Here is a 13,262-nt window from a genome sequence, read left to right on the forward strand (position 1 = left end):
CACACTGTCAGAAGAGGCTTCTTTATGATCAACTCCTGATCTGGTTGTTGGATTCTCTGGCATCCAGAAACAGGGTTATAAAGGTTTTAATAGAAACATCTGTGGATGTGGACGTTCAGCGGATGAACTGTTCTGTTACGACTAGATATTTACCTGCAATAAGACTAATCGGTTTGGTTCTATTATTCTTCCCCAGTGAATGTTACTTCAATAACCCAGTGTAGGTCAGAGTCTTCAGTCTGGAGGTGTGATCGGGGTGAGACTTAAACATCCAGTCTGGAGATGTGCATGATCTGAATGTTTGTTTAATGTATTTTTGTTCCTTTTTTATCCTTCAAACCTGTGGGTATTCTAACTTGTCTTTTTGATAAGCTGTTTGATTGCTAACTTTTATTTATTTACTTGTTTGTTTTCAAACTATTTTTGAAATCTCATAAGCAAATATTTGACAAATTGACCCCCTGCATAAATTGATCCATTTTGACTTTTTGGAATATATGTTTATTTAGTATATTAGACCTTTAACTTAAAAAGGAGTTTTACTAACTAACTGTCAGATTGGAGCAAATTCACCTACCAGCACTTCCACATATTTTCACAATGACGTGATCGTCTAGAACCAATGGTGTTGACCAACCGATCAGTATGATTCAGGAGAGGCCAGCTCTGGATACTTTGTTATTCTTAGGGTTTAGACATTGTGCATTACTAATATGGTCTACTGCCACCTGCTGGTATAAACCATTATTCCATCACATGCAGGTGCAGCATTACTGTTTGTGCCAACTGGGTATCTTTGTGTTGCATTCAAGTGCAAGTTTTAGTCCACACAGGTGTTAAAACTCATTAAATGAATATCTGTTGATGTTAGATGAGAGACACAGGTTTCAATGTGTAAAATGCCGTTTTTAAGCCGTTTATCTGAAGGCCGTTTTAATGGACTCTCATCACATGATGGAGCAGGAGCTTAAAGTGCCCCGAGCTTTGACGCGTGAGTGCACCTTGAAGATTCACTTGCGTAAGCTTTCTGCATCTTTTATGGAAACACGGTTTGGGATCTAGTGAATGTGGAGGCCAGGTCAACACCTTGTGCTGTTCATGTTTTTTTAATTGTTGTTCCTGAAGCGTTTTTGTGTGTGTCTGTGGTGATTTGTATAATGTTGTGGTTGATCTGTATTAATCTGAGAAAAAAAAAAAAAAAAAAAAACATTTAGGTGCTGCTCTCAGTCTAATGTTACTCGTCTTCTTTTTCTTATGTTGCTGCAGTGTTCCTGCGGAGCCACAAGAGTCTGGAGTCTGTGGATCCTCAGTTCACCATGAGAAGAAAGATGGAGCAACTGCGAGAGGAGTTGGAGCTCATGGAGCAGCTGAGAGACGTGAGACAAACTCATCTGTTTTCAAACTTTATTTTAAGATATAAACAAGAATAGTAGATATTTATTTCCTTTTCCTGTCGATGCACATGGCACAGATTGACTCAAACATACCAGTTCATTGTGTTGTTTCCCTCGTCGTCCTCCCGTAGAGCATCGAGAGCAGACTGAAGGTAGACCTTCCTGAAGACCTCGGCTCGTCCCTGATGGACGGTGTCGTGCTCTGCCACCTGGCCAATCACATTCGCCCGCGCTCTGTCGCCAGCATCCACGTCCCTTCACCTGCAGTGGTACGTCCCAGGCTGACAGTCATAACCTTTTCTGGGAATAGATATATGATATTTGTGTAAATTTACATTTCGCTCGTGATTCTAGCCCAAACTGAGCATGGCCAAGTGTCGGAGAAATGTGGAGAACTTCCTGGACGCCTGCAGAAAGATCGGCGTACCAGAGGTAAGAGCAGCAACACACCTGTTACCTGAACTGGAACGGAGGGTCAATTTAAGTTCCTTTACAACAAATGAACATTTTGATCGGAGATCAAACACTGGAGACTTCAGATGGTTTCTGTCCAACTGGAAGGATGATTTCAGACACGAAGGATAAAAGACTGAGATAATTTCTTCTAAATTTTCAACCTCAAATCTTCTTAGAAATGAAAGAAAAATCCTTCTTAAAAATGCAGTACTTGCTTAAGCATTGTGACATTTTTAAGTTTAACTTAGCATGAAAGTAAAGCTGCTTTTAATGGGACCCACTGGAACAAATCAAAAAAGTAGCACAACTCTGTTATACTACACCTCCAAGGCATCATACTCAGAGAATGTGGCTTATATAGCATAGCTCATTAACATAACTGCTGCTGAAGGACTTTCTGTTAGTTGGTGCAGGGAATTCCAAGTAACCTTCAACCTGAAAACACCTCCAGTTTCTCAGAGACTCATTCTGAAGTAAACATCTGTTGTCAACATGGTTTCAGTTCCAGGTAACTCCCTGTTGACATGAGATGTAGAAGGAACTGTGACCGAGGCTCTCTGCTGGAAAACCACTAACTGGAAACCAGACATGGGCTGAAGGCTGATGGTCTCTCTGACAGCATTTTGGTTAAACCATCCTCCTCAACCAGAATAAATTGACTTATTTGAACTTAAATATGAGTGTTTCCATCTGAAATCAGGTGTCTAACATAAGACCTGAGAATCACTCAGCCTTTTCTCTGGTCTGGTTTCATTTCCCATCTGCCTACCTACTTTATATTTTGTTGTTTTGTTTTGCTTTTTAACGTTAACGTTTAACGCTGATTCATTATCACTGTCATCGCTGCCTGCAGCTCCCAGCTTCCTCCATCAGAGTGCCAGCTTCAGTCTGAAGCAGAGCTACCTGGGTTCAGTTTGTGACTGAGATGTGACTTTTTCTAACAAAAAACAACCAGCGTTGAAAGTTGAACGTGTTGAGGGAGCACGCTTATCTGCTTCATGGCCGTACTTAGATGTTCAGATTGATACTGAAGTCAAAGTGAGCAGCCGATTAGCTCAGCCTTAAGAATGCTCAAAACATGCTGCCTGCTGGCTTTAGGATCATATTAGTGAGCGGTAAATTCATCAAACTCTCATCAGTTTATTCATTTCCCACCAAACAGTTCCTTTAAATCTGCCCCAGAACATAAAAGTACAACAATACAGTAACATCAGTTTAAGAGTTTACGATGGAAGTGGGCAACAGTGGGAGGAGTGAGAGTCTGTGTCAGGCTCCGCTTGTATTCATGCCGTTAAAAGAAGGAAGGAAGTGACATTAATAAACAGGAAACTGCTGCTTGTTCAACCCATAATAATAATACACCGATCAGGCGTAACATTATGACCACCTTCCTAATATTGTCTAGGTCTCCCTTGTCTTTCCAAAACAGTTGACTTATCAGAGAATGAACATAGGTCTTCTGAGGGTGTCCTTTTGTGTCTGGTAAAACAATGTTGTTAGGTTGAGGGGAGGGGCCTCTGTGGATCATCCCACAGATACTTGATCAGTTAGGGGTTAGGCCAGGTCAACACCTTGTGCTGTTCTTCATGTTTTTTTGTTTTTTTTTACTTGTTCCTAAAGAGTGTGTGTGTGTGTGTGTGTGTGTGTGTGTGTGTGTGTGTGTGTGTGTGTGTGTGTGTGTGTGTGTCTGTGTGTGTGTGTGAGGCTGCATCAAGGAGTGTCATTGTTATGGGGTGGGGGTGTCTGATCTAAGTGTGTGGTACAGTTTCCCAGCAGAACACTGAACTGTCACAAGATGATCAGTGTTATTACTTCCCCTGACAGTGGTCATAATGTTATGCCTGACTGGTGTATATCCACGTCATTTAAAAGCCTGAGTGATGGTAAATGTCAGAAAGCTTAAACTGTCACATCACTGGGATTGTTTTGTACTTCTTTTATTTAAATGTGATCATTTTGTTAGTTTTTTTTTCCTGTGCACTGTTTGTTTTAGTTTTTTTTTTTTTTTTTGCTTTCCTTTTTTATAAAAACTTATTGTGTTCCTTTTTTCCTATAAGAAAAGAAAGAAATGGTCAAAGCCTTTGTTGCCTATCTGCTTGACCTTTGACCTCCATCCCTGCTTTGCTGACTGCCTCCAGCCTCTGTGTGGACGTTGCTAGCTAGCCACCTAGCTGCAGCCTGAATGCTTTACTGACGACGCTTCTGCAAGCTAATGCGCTAACAGCTTCTGTGCTAACGTGCTGTCCTGCTGCACTGGCAAAGCTGCTTCCCCCCACCCCCTCCCTCCCGCTACGGGCTGCTTACTGGGATAGAGACAGGAGGACGCTACAGAGGTCTGAAGAGCATCCTCTCAGTAAGCATCCCTGCCCGTTGCCATGGTAACCCCTTTGCCTGCCTCCCTTCTTCCCCGCATCTCTCCGTCACGCTCACGCTCTTGCCTGTGACCTTTGACCTTTGTATCCTTTGGTTAACCTCTCGCTTTTTCTTTCTCTTTTTTACTTTCCGGCTGGATCGCACCACGTCGTCTTCCTTCTTTTCCTCCTTTCTTTTCCTCTTTTATTTTCTACTCATTCTCCTCACATTTCATATTCTCTCATAACTTTTTGGATTTTGGATCTCACTTTTTCTGGCTTTCCATCCATCTGGCCACCATCTTCTTCTTTCACCTCCTCTCATCTTTTCTGTCTTGTTTTATTTTTGCTTTCCTCCTGTTCTCTCTTGCACATCCTCAACTTTCTTCCCTTCTTCTTTTGACCGCACTCACCTCCATCTGATCTTTTAATTCATCTTTATTTCCACTTTTTCCTCACATCCATCATTTCCTTGATCATCTGTTCTCCACGTTCTCTTCGTTGCCCTCCTTTCCCTTTCCCCTACCTTTTTTCATTCTTTCTTCTCTCGTTTTGTCCTTTCATCATGTACCCCCCTTCATTCCTCTATTCCCTCATTCCTCCTCCCTTACCAATGGGGGCACCAGTCTTCCCTCTGTTCGCCCTATGACATCATCCAGTGCCGCCTGCAGCCGGTACGCGCCACAGTTCGGGCACTGGTTGCCTTGGATGCGACCGCTCCGGACAGGAAGCGGGAGGAGGCGACCCCGACTCCGAACCCCGCCTCCTCAGGGGGGGCGTCAGAGACTCCCTTGTTGGTTTCTGTCACCACTCAGACCCCGCCTCCCGCGTGGCAGATCTGGGATATTGTTGGCTCGAGTCTGGTTCACATCCTCTGCCTCGTCCTCCTCTTCGTGGCCTATAGCTGGAGCGAGCTGACGTAACCGTGACAACAGCCCCCTGTCAGTCACCTGTCAGCCCCGCCCTCCTCCTGCCTAGGCTTCTCCTCCTTATTTCAGCTGCATTTCTGTCACATGGGAGGAATGAAAGGTTAAAAGGCGGCTTTGATTTTTAAGTGTTGGAGCTACACAAACTAAATAAGGGAACACACCAACACACTTTAACATCAGTTTCTTCTTTTAATCACCACTGTCCCGTCCGTGTGACACAAATGCAGCATCAGCTTGAGCCGACGCCTCTCCCCTCGCCTCCCATCTTCATTTGACATTTTCGTGTCTTTGCAATAAGCCCACACAGACTCAGAAGCCGGATGTGGAGCTGCAGGTTACTTTAAGTCACTGATGTCTTACCAACACATTCACACCCAGCAGGGATAATCACATGTGTACAGGTTTATTTATCATTTATCATTACATTCCCCCCACAGAACAGATTCACATTAGAGTTAATCAGCATCCTTTGGTTTAAGTCTCCCAGCATCCTTTTGGCGCCGTCATGGAGGTCTGGTGGACAGTTGGTTGCAAACATGTGTATAAAATATAATGTCATCACCTGGATTCAGATGTCAGTGACGGTAACTGTGTTTACATTTACTCTTAACAGGGATAATAATCCGAGAAATGCTAAAAACCAAACCTGGTTAACAGCTAAAGAGGCTTCCTGTACTTTATGTTACAGCATCAAGTCATGTGGTTCACTTTGACTTAACACAGACACTAATTCCTCAGCTGGTTTGGGAAATGTTTGCCAGAACACAACTAGAACTGGAGACATTTACAGTAGTAATGGAAGCAGAGATGTTCAGGTTAATAGATGTTTGCTGGCTCCCTCTGACACATCGAGATCATCTGTGTTAACTTGGAAGATATTAAGAAAGTTTTATTTAGGGTTAAATAAAACTTTTTGAGGGTTCTACTCTTATATTCAAGGTTACTAGTACAGAGGAAGCACATTAGTTTGAGACTGATGGATCATGAAACATGAGGAATAGTGACTTTATATTAGATGTAAGTAAAATCAGTGACACAATCCTGCAATGCCATGCATGTTTTTGGGAGATGTAATTTCCCTGAATCAGCTCTGACTCACATTAATATCCAACCAGCAATCAGAATAATTGTCCTGTCAGATTAAAATGCGTCATGTAACCACCTCAATCTGAACAGGTTGACCTGAAAGAGTTTTAAATCAGACTCAGGAGGGTGGTGTAAACACTTGATAATCTGATCTTCTAATAACCATATAATAATTATAATCATCTGCTGGTTTCTCTCTGGTTGGAATAAATCCATTCTCCATGTGGGATAAACATAAGGTGAGGAATTTCCAGGAGGAACAGAAACACATCTTTTCGGCTGGACTCATCCAGGTAGCTCCTCCACTAGTCCAGCTGCCTTCCTTTAGTGTGTTTGGGCACCGTGAATCTATTCCATCAATTTCAGATAAAGTTGTGGAAACTATTATATTCTTCTGCTGTTGTTATATTTCCAAAAGATTCAGTTCCCCGCAGTTGTTAGAAACATCTCTCTGATCAGATCCTCCTAGTCCGTTTGAAGAATAGTGTCCATGTAAACACAGCCACTGACGCCTGAGGCTTTTGTCTCAGTGTTTGTCCTGAAGACCTCCACCATGGCCCCTAAATAGGATCCCTGAAGATGCGTCTAGTCAGAAATCACAGACTAACTCTGAGCATCACGTGACTCCCTGCACGTTTGAAGCTACTTGAATATTTTTGATCTCAGAGTGAGCGGACAACAGAAGCACACGGCTGAAGAACCTGCACCATCAGAGCTGCACAAACACCACTGGTTCTTCTCTAATGTTTGATCAGGAAGTGACCAGGACCGAATGGAAGTCATACTTCCAAAGTTTCACTATATTTTATTTATTTATTTATTCATTTGCCTGAATATTTATTTCAACCTAGTATTTGAGTTGATGTGTCAAAACTTGAAAAATGTGATTTTCTTTTCCTTCAGTTGAACTGAAGTCATTCAGATCCACTGCTCCCTGATATGCAATGTGACAGTTTTTTTGGAGAATATTTGAAGGGCTATAGAAATTAGATGATGTTTATGAAGTTAAATATTTATTGGGCTGTTTGTGTTAGAGGGTTTGATATGTAGGGAATTAGCACATCTCTATCCGCGATGTCGAGAGGAATTAAAAGCTAAAGGAATGTGGATGTTTGCCTTTCCCTCTGCAACTTTTTAAAAAGACACAGTTCTGCCTGTCAGCTGTCAGATTCATTCACAGGAACCGAATGAAGGTTTTTTTATGTGTTGTAGACACAGAAAATGTCTATTTATTTGAGCCGTTATTCCCTGTTTCTTCAGATTTTGTGAAATGGTTCAAACAGTAAATGTGTTTTGTTTTTATTTCATGCCACATTCTGTTCACAGAGAGGAAGTGTTTTTATGACGTGTGTATGATATTTGACTTTGTTAACGGCTGAGGTAATAAATGCAGTTTGGGGATGTTTCCTGCTCCACGCTGTCATTGTTCAGGCAGGTTTAAGATCTGAAGTCAGGCTCTTTACGCCAGCTTTATTTAACTGAAATAGGAAATGGCCTGAAATCATCTTGAAACCTTGTGACGTTACCACTACGTGTTAACAGTAGGACTTGTTTAAGTCTAACACACACAGGAGTTATGTGTTCATTTCAGCGATGTTCACACAAATAATGCATGATAATTTAAAAATGGTTTTAAAAAGTAGAATTTTCCAGCACAACAGCTCTTTATTTGGCAAAATCTCACTCAAACCTTTAAAAAAAGGTTTGTAAGAAGGTCAGGAAAGCTTTCATTTGTTACGTGCTGGGCTGTGGCTATCTCCTGGAAGCAGTTTGCACCTAGCAACACTAAACCACTCGGTATTTAAGGTCTATTCAGTAACTGTACCTTTCCCTGCAGGAGCTTAACATTGAAAAGGTCTGTGTCTAAATCCTGTGTCGTCTCTTTTCTGCCTCTACGTCTGCTCCTACACTCTTTCGTCCTCCTCTTGTCTCTTCCTCCTTCCTCTCCGACTCTGGCCTCCCAGGACAAACTGTGTCTTCCTCACCACATCCTGGAGGAGAAGGGCCTGATGAAGGTGTGCGTCACGGTGCAGGCCCTGGTGGACGAGGCCTCCTCCAAACACCCCCTCCTGACGTGAGACGGGTGGAGACTGGCGGAGCTCCCACCCACTGACACGTACAGCAAACACACGCCTGGATGGAAACGCTACAACTATGCCGCAGTGCTCATTCTGCATTACTCTCAGAGTGTTTTTTTTATTTTATTTTATTTAAGGATGCAAAATGGGGTTAAGGGAACTAAACTTGTGGATTTATTTACTAATTCATGATAAGGGGAACCTCATGGTGGATTAAGAGACTGGTGGAAGACCAGCTTGTGGCTGGTTGCAGGTGACTTCTCACCATGAATCATGTGCTATAGATCGGTTTCACCCTCTTTGATTCCTGTTTATTCAGGTAGACACAAGAACCACATACTGTCAACCCGAAGGGCATCAACACAACTCATTTCTTAGTTTATCTCTATTCGGGCGTTCTTACACTGGCTGGTACCAAAACATTTGAGGCAAATATTGAGAGAAATAAGGCTTTGAGAATAAAATGAAAATATTTGCGGGAATAGAATGAGAAAATTAACAATATTTTAAGAGTCAATTGCAATTTTTACCAGAAAATGTCAAAGTTAGAATTTTCTAAGAAACCTTTTTGTAATGCTGCAGCATTTCTTTTGCAAAATTCTGAGCTTTATTCTATATTTTTCCAAAAATATTGCATTTTTATTCTCAGAACCTCTTTGTTTTCTTTTCTGTAATAATCTATAATATATAAAAAATCTGGGATTTAACTTCAATTAGTTGATGGAGCTGTTTAGCTTTTTTGTTTAGCATACAGTCTGAACTCATTTAGCACCACCCTATGCCTATGCACACGTTAGCTCGATGATTCTATAAACCATCAGTTATCTGTCTACAGACAAGACATTTTATTCTACTGAGTCTTCTGGTGCGGTGTTTCTAGACTGTGGGAGTGTTTGGATGTTTTTTCTCTCAGTTCCCTTCAAGAGAAAAACACCAAATTTTTTTAGTCTTAACACGGAGCGAGGCGGCTCTTCACCATAAATTTATATTTAAACAGTGAGATATTTATAATATAAAGAGACGCTGAGATGAGGCATTTGAGTTGTTGTACACAGTCAAAAGATAATAGCCCAAAAATATTTTTCTCTAATATATTTTAGGTATATTTGCGTATGTTTTGTAAGGTTTTACTCTTGACTTTTATCTGTGGAGCTTTGTGCATGTCCCTGAAGCAGGTCTGAGTCTGTGGGGACACTAATCTGTGTCTGTCCAGGTAAATACTGTTTGGTCTTTTCTCCCTCATCCTGTTACGTGTTTCCAGTCAGTGTTCACGGAGGGAACATGGAGCCGTTTTTAGGGGTTGGTAATAATCTGATTTGCTAGTGTGCCAAATCACGGGGTGAAAAACGTGGGTCATTGAGTTTCAAGGGCAAATTACACTTTCCACGTAGCTGAGGCCGTGGATGGATCACTGGAGGGGCCTACAGGGCACAGAGGCAAGAGGCCAGAGCCAATACAAAGACACCAAAACAAACCACAAAAAGAAACAAGGCAACTGCTTGGACACAAATTGCAAAAGCAGACAACATGAAAGACAAAAAATAGACCACACAAGTACAAAGACACAAAACAGAATGCAAAAGAAACAATGTGACTACAAACAAATGAAAAGAGACCGCAAGAGAAACAAGATAACTACAAAGACAAACAGAAACAAGACAACATGACATTATAAGAACATAAAACACAATGACATCACACCTTTTACCTTTTTATTCATTATTCTAATTGTATGACACAAACCACAGGAACACCAGGAGCTTCTTCACCTGCGTGGTCAGTGTCCAGTAATCCATCCAGGGCTTGTTTATTATAGATCTTGAAGACGGTTCAGATGTGTGTGTCTGGTTTGTGTACTTCAGGATGTGGTGGGCGTGGCGTTGGCAAGGATGAGATCTCATTTAGTCACACCTCTGAATCGAACAGTCACATGTATAAAAAAAAAAAAGGTAATTCTTTTTGCCAATCTGCAGAATAAGTTGAAAGCTGATGTAGTGAAATGAGCCCTGCACTCGAGTGGTTTGTGGTTGAGCTGGTTCAGACCTCTGAGGCCGGACCTGTAGCTGTGCGACATCAGACTGTGGGACTCAGGGTAGGTTTTGGGTTTACTACACTGTTGATGCCTCATTCCACAGCCTGCTACGTCAGCAGTCTTTCTATGTGTGCGTGTGTGTGTATGTATATGTGTGTGTGTACATGTTTGTTGCCACGTGGCCTTTTTGAATCATGTGGTGTTGCAGACTTGGTCCAAACAATGATTTTAAAGGATCAGGACATTTTTATTCACAGAGATTCTAACGTCCATGTTAAATATGTGAGAGATTTCAGCTGTCGAGACTTCTTTAAATTGAAGCACCCATTTTCTCCTTCTGAATTCTAGGAAGCAGTTTCACTCTAAACTAGTAATCAGGCGTCTGAGTTTTGACGCCTATGATTGGTTTGATGAAAGCTGCTTTCGTACGATACCAACATGAGTGATTCTCATGAACAATTAAAAACTAGACACCATGGCCACACAACAGGGAGCGCTGCAGAAACAGTTAAAAGAACAGCCTACAAATAAAATATTTTAAAATCACCTAAATATAAAGTGTTGAAGATGCATTCATAGGATTCAGCCTCGTAGTGTTATACAACGGTGTGTTATAGAGGTATTGATGAACAGGAAATATGGAAGATTCAATTCAAGATTCAAGGCTTGAAGATATTAAGTTAAGTCACACCTTTAGCACAATATAATTGTCAAATATTGGTAGTTTTTGTTTTGTTTAATTTTTTTACATTGTCTTCATAACTCCTAAAATAAACAAAAATGAATAAAAATAAATGTCAGTACCTTGCAGCCATGCAGCAAACACCACAGAAGTGACAAAAACTGCAGTTCCTCCAGTGGCCACGTGAGGCTCCAAAAGCGAATCAGTTACCAATATAGACCATTGACCTCCAGTCTTCATAAACTGTAATTGTTAAGAGATTCATCCAAGGTTAGTAGATAATTAGCAAAGTTATGTCATAACTTGAGCACAATGTACAATGCAGTAGTTTTATTACAGTCTTTCATAACTTCCAGAATAAATAAAAATAAAATAAATAAATCTCAGTACCTTTCTAAAATCCACCATGCAGCTAGCTCCACGATGTGCCAAAGCTGCAGTTCCACTGGGGGCCACTTGAGGCTCCAAAAATGAGTAAATCTTTATAGACCTCCGTGTTAATGTCACTTTTGTTTTCTGAAGCTTATTTCTTCATTCATGACACTTGCACCGGGGGAAAAATATTGTAGAACACACCTGTTTAATTTAGATCAAGGCTTAAAGTTTTTACATAACTGAGGTGCAGTTGAACAATTTGTGATTGGCAAAAAACAATGAGGCACTGTCAAGAAGGAACAGCACAATGAAGTCCAGACATCTTACTGCCTCTTTAAAATCAAAGAGTTGGTCCAGGATCACGTTGTGTTTCTTCTGCACATCAACACGACCACATGAAGCAGCAGGCCTGTGTGAATGAGAGTCTTTTTAGTTTGTGCAGCTTCGTATCCAAAGCTTGAGCTTACTACTACTTAAAAGATTGAGTAGTAAAAAAAAAATAAAAAAAATATCAAGAAATGGATCAAGGAACGATTCCACTGGAGGGATTTTACAGTTGCCGAAACAAACCTTTTTTTTTTCTCTCTTGTGATAAAGGAGTTGATTGAAATGGACTGTAAGCCTGTGCACATATTATTTATCACAAGTTTCATGTACTGTACGTTTCACCACATAACACTCTCATCAGCAAAGCGCCAGTTTATTATCAATACACATGATTTAGATAATTAATGTTCATGTATTTCAACACTATGGTGAGGAAATAACTTCCATGTGCCATTAGTTTAATTCATTCTGATATTTCTCACATTTAGTCTGACCAGTTTGACTAAATGTCGTCATAATACAAATTAAGTGAGAAAATGATGGTTTCACTTTGCTCGTACGTGATCGCAAATTTTCACACAGTTCTGAACACATCGTCACAGTGTTTTCTGGGAAAAAAGCAATAAACCTAAAAGCGGCTGCTTCCTGGACAGAATCTGCACTTTAAACTCGTGTATTTATGTCTTTGTTTTGGCAACTGAAAAAATCTGAATTCACCCTTAAAGCTGAAATTATACAACAGAGTTTCAGAGGGAAATGTGACGCTGGTGTAAATTCTGTAAATGTGTGTCTGCTAAACATAAAGCAGTTTTGTTTGTTTGCTTTTTTTTTTTTTTTTTTAAATGTCTCCTCTTTTGTATAAATGTCATTTTCAGAAACCACCTGTACTCACATTTTTTGTACTTTTCTGACTGGGAGCAAATTTATTTTTATGTTTCTTCTTTTTCAGGTTTGTTGAGATTTGGATGTACCATACCCCTCTTTTTTAATTTTTTTTTCTGGTAACTTTTGGTGAACGTTTTGTGTAATTTCTTGTACAGCAACTCAAAGTCTACACGCATGTCCCTGTAACGTCGCCTTAACTGCTGTGAATACTGTATATACTGTACTTTACTTCATCACTTTATCAGTAAACACCTCACCTGATGAAACAAACGCACCCTTTATTGGATTATACTGTTGCACTCAACTGGATTTAAATAGAACATTTAAATTTCGATTTCACACAAATTCAGAATAAATAAATTCTTGAATTTGATGTCAGAAATGTCATATTTATGTACAGTATATTTTTAAATCCTCTACACAGAGCAATGAAAATACTAACTCCACCAAATTTAATAAAAATGTCATATATTTAATTTTATAGCCAGATGTTGACAAATATTTATATAATAATATAAAATCATGCTCAAAGAATGAACATGAATTAGGGGAAAGAAAATAACTTATGTTTTTTAATTATAATTCACACAAATTCAGAAACCTGAAAAAAGCACATTCAAATTTAATTTAAATTGACTTTTATATATTTAAATTGACTTTTATATAC

At 40.2% G+C, this 13,262-nt stretch overlaps 1 protein-coding gene across 5 annotated transcripts in view; it reads left to right on the forward strand.

The window, feature by feature from the left end:
* lrch1 (leucine-rich repeats and calponin homology (CH) domain containing 1) overlaps nucleotides 1-12,861 on the forward strand; it is an 81,235-nt gene extending 68,374 nt beyond the window's left edge. For 3 of the 5 annotated variants that reach the window (XM_047600086.1, XM_047600085.1, XM_047600087.1), the window contains 4 exons: nucleotides 1,267-1,376; nucleotides 1,526-1,663; nucleotides 1,749-1,826; nucleotides 4,828-7,621. In XM_047600086.1, the coding sequence (XP_047456042.1) occupies nucleotides 1,267-1,376; nucleotides 1,526-1,663; nucleotides 1,749-1,826; nucleotides 4,828-5,124 (623 nt within the window). In that variant the 3' untranslated portion in view covers nucleotides 5,125-7,621. Of the gene's footprint in view, nucleotides 1-1,266; nucleotides 1,377-1,525; nucleotides 1,664-1,748; nucleotides 1,827-4,827; nucleotides 7,622-8,180 lie in introns of those variants that run through there. The other 2 variants (XM_047600088.1, XM_047600089.1) reach the window with 1 other exon arrangement.
* Nucleotides 12,862-13,262: the final 401 nt, after the last annotated feature.

This window comes from Mugil cephalus, chromosome 12, assembly GCF_022458985.1.
Source record: "Mugil cephalus isolate CIBA_MC_2020 chromosome 12, CIBA_Mcephalus_1.1, whole genome shotgun sequence".
NCBI lineage: Eukaryota > Metazoa > Chordata > Actinopteri > Mugiliformes > Mugilidae > Mugil > Mugil cephalus.